Source organism: Corvus brachyrhynchos, unplaced genomic scaffold, assembly GCF_000691975.1.
Source record: "Corvus brachyrhynchos isolate BGI_N302 unplaced genomic scaffold, ASM69197v1 scaffold21, whole genome shotgun sequence".
In the NCBI taxonomy this organism is placed as follows: domain Eukaryota; kingdom Metazoa; phylum Chordata; class Aves; order Passeriformes; family Corvidae; genus Corvus; species Corvus brachyrhynchos.
Window position 1 is genome coordinate 3038920 of NW_008236924.1, and position 7130 is coordinate 3046049.

Below are 7130 nucleotides of genomic sequence, written 5' to 3' on the forward strand. Positions count from 1 at the left end.
TTTCCCTTGCAATTTATCCCTCTCCAAAGGGACATTCTCATCTCTTGCTCTGGAGGAAATGGTTGTTAACTCCTGCGTGTGCTTTTCTTCCCCAGGAGACGGAGGCCACGGCTACCTAAAGGACTGGCTCTGGTGGGCTGGCTTGTTAACCAGTGAGTAGGAGCTGTTTCCCTGGGTTTGTAGCTTTTCCAGGGTCTGTTCCTGTGAATGAGGTGTGGGACAAACTGTGTATCGTGCTATCGTTTCCCGTCGAGTTCCCCCATCCTCAGCAGAGGTTCCTCAGGGAGAGGAGAGGCAGTGATCCCCACAGGATCTCCCTTTCCATCCTCCTGCAGAACTGGTAGGACTTGCTAGCTCGGTTTTACCTGATCAAAAGCATGAAAAGCCAGGTTTTAATAAGGCAGCTGGCAGGTCCAGGGCAAACAGCCTCCCCTGAGTGCCTGGGGGCTCCGGGAATGTTTCCTGCTGCACCACAGGGAGATAACAAAGAGGTAGCACCTCCCTCCATGAAAAAAACTTGCTTTCCCTTAAAACAAGCCTTAAAACCTTTATTTCTTGCTGCAGTGTTACAGTATCTCCTCAGATTGGACTCAAAGCTGCACAGAGAGCAGCAGATTTTACAGCAGGGTGTTTCAGAGCCCTCGTTTCTTGCTCTCACCGTGCCATCCGCAGCTCAAGGTGCCCCCACCTTGCCCTGCCCATGCAGCTCCTGTGAGCTGGCACAGCCCTCCCTGCTTGGGGACAGGGACACCACAGCCCCACAGAAGGACATGGTGTGGAGGGGAGGAGCAGCCTCCCAGCCCTGGGGCTCCCACAGCTGCCCCTCCCTCATCCACCCCACCCAGGGCAGCTGCCTGGCTGGGCTGGGGGGGATTCATGAGCCCACCTGGGTCAGCCCTGGCACCCCCAGCCCTTCCCATGGAGGGGCTCGCTTCTCTTAAGGTGCCTCTTCTAAGTTGTAATAGATTTGCACCCAGTATCTGGCCCTTTGTAGCAGCAGCGTGAAGCTCCCAGCATAAAACCCACTCTCCAAGTGACACCTGGCTGGTTTGCAAGCCCCCAAGAGAAAATACAGAAAGTGCCCTGTAACTCACTGGTGTTTTATTTTTCTTGTGTTTGTTTAGTGGGTGGAGGGGAAGCTGCCAACTTCGCTGCCTATGCCTTTGCTCCTGCAACTATTGTCACGCCTCTGGGGGCTCTGAGCGTGCTCATAAGGTGATTTTTGTGTCTATAATTTGCAATTTGGCTTGTTGTTGTTGTTGTTTGCCTGTTCCACTTGTAAAGGTAGACTTGAAGGGATGCTAATATGATTTATTCTGCCCAAAGGAAAAAAAGTCTCAGTGTTTTCTAAAAAACACTTGAATATTTATTGTCCTTTTGGGGGATCGTTTGGGAACCACTGAATTAAGTGGCACACCCTTCTGGAAATGCTGCATGTGGAGAGCAGCCACATACACTGCAGATTAAATTATTGCAAATATCTGAATTACTTCATTCCTTATTCCAGCTCTTTAACCAACCCAGGACTGGTGGGGTTTTATTGTTTGTTTGTTTTGTTTTGTCTTTGTAATCAAGAGTACTAAAAATTTTAAAGGGTCAAAAATACCAGGCTGGTTTTCAAACTGCCTTTCACCTGCCTTTTATTTTATAAGCTTTTAGGGTCCTTTCATGTTGTAGGGTTTTGTACTTCTGGCTGTTGCCAAAGGGGCTGAAACCGTATTTTCTTTCTTTATTTTTAAGTAGAAGATTCCTACCAAAATGCATGGCTCTGGGTACTTAAAGTTTTATAGAAAGACTGCTGTTGTGAAATGCATAAGCAAACTGAGAGTTAGGACTGCTCTGGTGTCTTGCCCCCAGTTTTTTGAGCAAGAACTAGATGTTTTTGCAGATATATCTGCAGCCCCAGTACTTTCAGAGTTTCTCTGAGGCTTAATAGTTCTGATGATTTAGTTAAAATTAACATAGCTTTTTTGTTGTTAGATTCAGATTTTTTCTCTGTTACACTGGTCCTTGAAGTAATTCCCTTGAGCACTAAAAGCTTCATAATGCCCAGCAGCTTCTGAGTGATTCTGCTGACCCTGAAAAAATACCTGAGGATGTGCTAAAACATTCAGCATTTTTGCACCTTGTTGACACAAGAGCTGTGATCTCCAGGCCACACCTGCACCCCTGCAGGTTCAGCTGTTGATAGATGCCATGTGATTGTGTATTAACACACTGGAATCCAACTAATTTACACCGAATTTGCGTCCTTGAATCACATGGAAGCATTCTTAACTTTCTTTGAGCCTCTGTTCCTTCTCTAAAGGACTGCAAAGCACTGGCTGATGTTTTTCTGTTCCGTGCAGTGCCATTCTGTCCTCATATTTGCTTGGAGAACGGCTCAACCTGCTGGGAAAGCTGGGCTGCCTGCTGAGCCTGGTGGGCAGCACTGTGATGGTCATACACGCCCCAGAGGACGAGGAGGTCACCACTCTGGAGGAAATGACTTCCAAGCTGAAGGAGCCTGGTACGCAGCCGGACGTGTTTTCCCTCTGGGGGCTGGGCAGCACAAACTGCTCGCTGTGCCAGCTGCTCGAGTTTTGAGTTCTTCTCTCCCTCCTGCAGGTTTCCTGGCTTATGCTGCGATCCTCCTGGCTCTCTGCTTCCTCCTGATCTTCTTCCTCGCACCCCGTTACGGCCAGAGCAACATCCTCGTCTACCTCGCCATCTGCTCCGTTATCGGCGCCTTCTCCGTGTCCTCAGTCAAGGGCTTGGGAATTGCCATCAAGGGCTTCTTTGCTGACCAGCCTGTGCTGCAGCATCCACTGACGTGGATCCTGGTCATCACCCTGGTGGCATCCATCACCACACAGATCAACTACCTCAACAAGTCTCTAGACATTTTCAACACCTCTTTGGTGTTTCCCATCTACTACGTGCTGTTCACCACCATTGTCATCACCACTTCCATCATCCTCTTTAAGGAGTGGGTCACCATGACCGTGGTTGACATCATTGGGACAGTCTGTGGCTTCCTCACCATCATTTTGGGGGTGTTTTTACTCCATGCTTTCAAAGACATGGACGTCAGTTTATGGAATTTACCACAAGTCCTTCAGAATGAACAGCCAGCGCCGGTCACCAGAGATGACAAGAACATCCTGATAGAGGTGGACAACTCCAGCATCGCCCCAGAGGATAAACCCAAAGTATTTGTGCTCTATGCTTAGGGCATTACATGTGGGGACTGGAGGTTGGGTGGGTGATGTCAATGTTCCAGGTGCCAGGGGAAAATTTTAAAAAGGAAAAGCAGAAAATAAAACAAATGGTGTCTTTTCCAAAGCCAAATCTTTCTCTGGGCTTTTGGACAGGGTCTCTGTCATGGTGTGGTAGCAAGGGGTGTGTTTAATCCTCGCTGGGCCTTAATACATGCGGCCACTGGAAACAAAAATCCTCTAGAAATATGATAGCCCTGGAACAAAGCTCCTCTCTGAGGCCCCTTCCATCTCTTATTCTTGGCACGGCTGATCTTTACCCTTCACTCCTTCCCCCGGGGCGCCATTGATGGCTTTGTTTCCAGGCCTTGATGGATCATTGATTAGTGGTTTTTGTCTTTTTTTGTTTCCTTTCTAGACACTTGCATGAACTCTAAAATACACTCCAGCATCTCGAGAGGAGGTGAGAGACAAGGACTGACCGGTGCACGCCTGCTATTCAGACTCTGCTCCTCCATGTTTAATCACTTGCTCTGCAAATAATGGGACAAGAATATTGGTGAATATGGGCAAAACAGGGTGAATTTTGCAATAGCTGCTCACTCAGGCTCAGTGGCAGGACTCAAGCCATGAAGTGTTTCACAGAGAGATCTTTTTCAGCTTTTGGTTTTTTGCGAGGTGCAGGAGTTTCCCTGGAGCAGTGTTAATTATTTTTATGGAAGCTTTGTTTGTTTGGGTTGGTTTATTTTTCCCTTAGCATCCCTGGTGCCCAGGCCTTGCTGAAGTTGCTGGGCCTGACCCAGACCCCACCTGAGGAAGGGCTGGGGGAGCTCCCATGTCAGGAGAAATTCTGCCACTGTCTCCAACACTTCTGGTGAAAATCTTTTCAGTCCGAAAGACCAAGTAGCTGTAAATGTTATGTATTTTTTTCTCAGGAAATATCTTGACCTTGGCAAGGCCCCCCCCCCCCAATTCTTTACACCCCATGAGGTGTCCTACTGTCCTCTGAGATGCTCACATGATTATACCTGGGTCTGAGCATCACTGAGCAAATACAACGTGGGGCTGTGGGAGAGAGGACTATGCAATCTCCTATTTTAATAACATTTCACTACTATTTTTTTGGAATGTGGAAAGGGAAATAAAGGTTTTTAAAAAAAAAAAAAAAAAAAGTTGCAGGGGGATCTGAAAGTTTTAAATGATTTCTCTGATGTTACTGGTGTAGCCCTAAAGGATAAAGAGGCTGAGGGACAGCTGAGAACAACAGAAGAGCAGCTGGAGCAGAGTAAAACGGCAGCGACCTCCTTTGGTGGCAGAAAATAATCCAAGTCACCCACTCCAGCTTTGGTTTTGGCATCCTAATCAGTGTGATGCTTTATGCATTTTATTTTAGAAAAGGGCTGTAAATGGAACTCATCTTTCCTCACTCTCTAGAAGTGCATTTCATAAAAGCAATCCTGCCCTCCCTGGAGAAATGTCATGTAGAAAATGAAGATTTGAACTGAGGTAATGAAATAATACACAGTGAAAGAGGATTTGTTAATGACAACCAACAAATTTTATTAAAACTAGGCAAAAGGCACAATGAATTGCATTCTTCAAGTATTTGCATAGATGCATAGAGAATTATTGTAAACCATTAACATGTGGACACGGGAGAAAGTGAGATGTATTGTGTTATAAGTTCTCCCAGGTAACATCATCTTTCTAAAAAATCAGGTTTTACCATCTTTTACTCCTCCTGCAGTTCCCCTGGTCTCATTCACTCAACTTGCACACATCTGAAAATTTAAAAGGACTTACTTAAAACTACCTTTTGGAGATTTTTGGGATATTCCAGCAATAAAGTTTTCCATTAGAGTTTGGGCATGTCCAGTTGTTCTCTGAGCATTGTGTGTCCGGGGGCTTTTTTTTTTAAAACCTTGATCCCATGCTCACATGAAATGCAGTGAAAATAATTTTAGTGACTTTTAGTGGCCATTTGCTGAAGATCAGGGGTTGGAGCAGAAGAGCTGCTGTCCTCAGTGAGGGCTCAGATATGAGATCAAGTTCTTGTGGTTGAATCAACTACTACAGTGTATGTACAGTCCTGCTCCACCTGTGAGCAGCCAAACATGCCATTACCTACCAAGAAACAACAGATTTGGGGGTTGTTTGAATACACATTTTTATATGTAATATACCCCAACTATAGAAAAAGAGATAAAGATTAGAAAGCTGTTGTCTTTTACTTGCCCTCCCTTATTTCAGAAAGAAGTTTTTTAGGTTGGTTTGTTTTCCAGGCACATAGAAGGTAAGAAAATGTCTACAATTAGTAAGATAAGGAATAATCAGTGAGAATTTCAAGACACACCATGTGAACTTTTTCCTTGTGGAGAAAGAGGTAGTAAAGTTGTGAAAAACTAATGTGGCTTAAGTCATCCTATAGATACACTGCTACATATAAGTACAAATCTAATGAGTTCTTAGGGTTTTTCTGGGGTTTCTTTAACAAACAGGGAAAAAAAAATAAACAGGAAAAGAGAACAAGCAAACAAGACTCTTTTTCTTTATGCCAATAGTACAGTTTCTCACATGTGGAGCAGCAGTCACACTCTTTGAGGATTTGTCCATAATTAATCAGACACAAGAGAATTGTTGTAACCACAGCTCCAGATTTCCCTGTGTTCTCCTAGGAATTAATTCCAAGGAAAAAAAAAGAATCTGGCATAACAAAAGGTCTTATTTTAAAATCCTGAGGAAAAGAAAAAAGCCCACATACAAGAGCCAAACTATTAGGGGAAGAAAAAACCAAATTCATAAGGGAGGGTCCTCAGGGTCAGAACCATCAACTGCTTAAAGTGCACACAGACAGCTCTCTCCATCCATGGCCTGGAGAAAAATTCTGGAGTAAGAGAGCTGCCCTACAAAAGCACCATGTGTTGTGTTAATATTTCAGCTGCTTCACCACCTGGGCACTTTTTGGGTAGGTTTCTCACTGCCTTGGGGAGCAGACAGCCCATGCTGAGTTACAGCTCAGCACAGACCAGAGCCTGAGGAGACACGTGCAAAAACATCCACTGATCATGGTACCGCACACTGCAGAGGGGTCTCAGCTGCCTTCTGCTGAGCTTCCTGCTGGCCTTTTGCTCTGGATCTTGGCCAGAGCTTCCCTGTCGTACCTTGAGTGTGTCCTAATGACATGGATCAGAACTCACGGGCCATGCTGGGGCTGCTTTGGGGATTTACAGCACCAAGGGAAGACAAGCGAGTGCTGGAGGGCAGAAGGGTTGCAATGCTCTTGCTGAAGAGGGTTAGTGGGGAAAATAATTAATCCCCTCTGCTAAAGCTAATCAAAATCCACAGTGGCCCCACAGATTATATTTCCATGGTTGGCTCCCTGTTGGGGCCCCACTTGCCACCCACTGTAAACAGAGAAAAAACTGAAGACTGTTATCACCAGCTGCCTTCTGCTCTCCCCAGAGGCAGTGGGTTCTGTATAGCACCAATATGCCCCTGCAGCTGCATGGGGAGGGGGAGGGGGGGGCTGAGGAAGCCAACAGGGCTCACATGAAAGCCCATCAGGGCCAGCACCTGCACTCACAGCTTGTTCTCCCTGGTAACACTTAAATAACTGATTAAAAACACGTGAAACCCCCATCACCCCATCCCTGCACTGGATATTGCACAACAATATTTAAATACCGTATAAACAAGTTATCCCTATGTGGGAAAGGCAGAGAGGGTCCGGCTGAGCCTGGCGTGTACCTGGGGCACCCCTGCCATGCCTGACTGCAGCTTGGTGAGTCACAGAGGAAACGGGGCTGGGGCAGGAGGAGAGGAACTGAGACACTGTCCGTGGCAGTGAAGGTGTGAGTGTGGTTTTGGGTGATGAAGGCCATCCAGGGCCCTGCGAAGGCCAGAGCCAGCCAGGAACAGGCTGCTTCAGGAATG

The 7130-nt window shown here is 46.3% G+C and overlaps 2 protein-coding genes across 2 annotated transcripts in view; one reads left to right on the forward strand and one right to left on the reverse strand.

Annotated features, from left to right (window-relative positions):
* The window catches only part of NIPAL4 (NIPA like domain containing 4), a 12343-nt gene extending 7277 nt beyond the window's left edge, over nt 1–5066 (forward strand). The window contains exons 3-7 of the mRNA XM_008629070.2: nt 96–152; nt 1125–1215; nt 2349–2509; nt 2608–3191; nt 3616–5066. Of these exons, the coding sequence (XP_008627292.2) occupies nt 96–152; nt 1125–1215; nt 2349–2509; nt 2608–3191; nt 3616–3627 (905 nt within the window). The 3' untranslated portion in view covers nt 3628–5066. The remainder of the gene's footprint in view (nt 1–95; nt 153–1124; nt 1216–2348; nt 2510–2607; nt 3192–3615) is intronic.
* Nucleotides 3722–7130, reverse strand: part of ADAM19 (ADAM metallopeptidase domain 19) — a 34177-nt gene continuing 30768 nt past the window's right edge. Inside the window, exon 23 of the mRNA XM_017728042.1 lies at nt 3722–3730. Coding sequence (XP_017583531.1) covers nt 3722–3730 — 9 coding nt within the window. The remainder of the gene's footprint in view (nt 3731–7130) is intronic.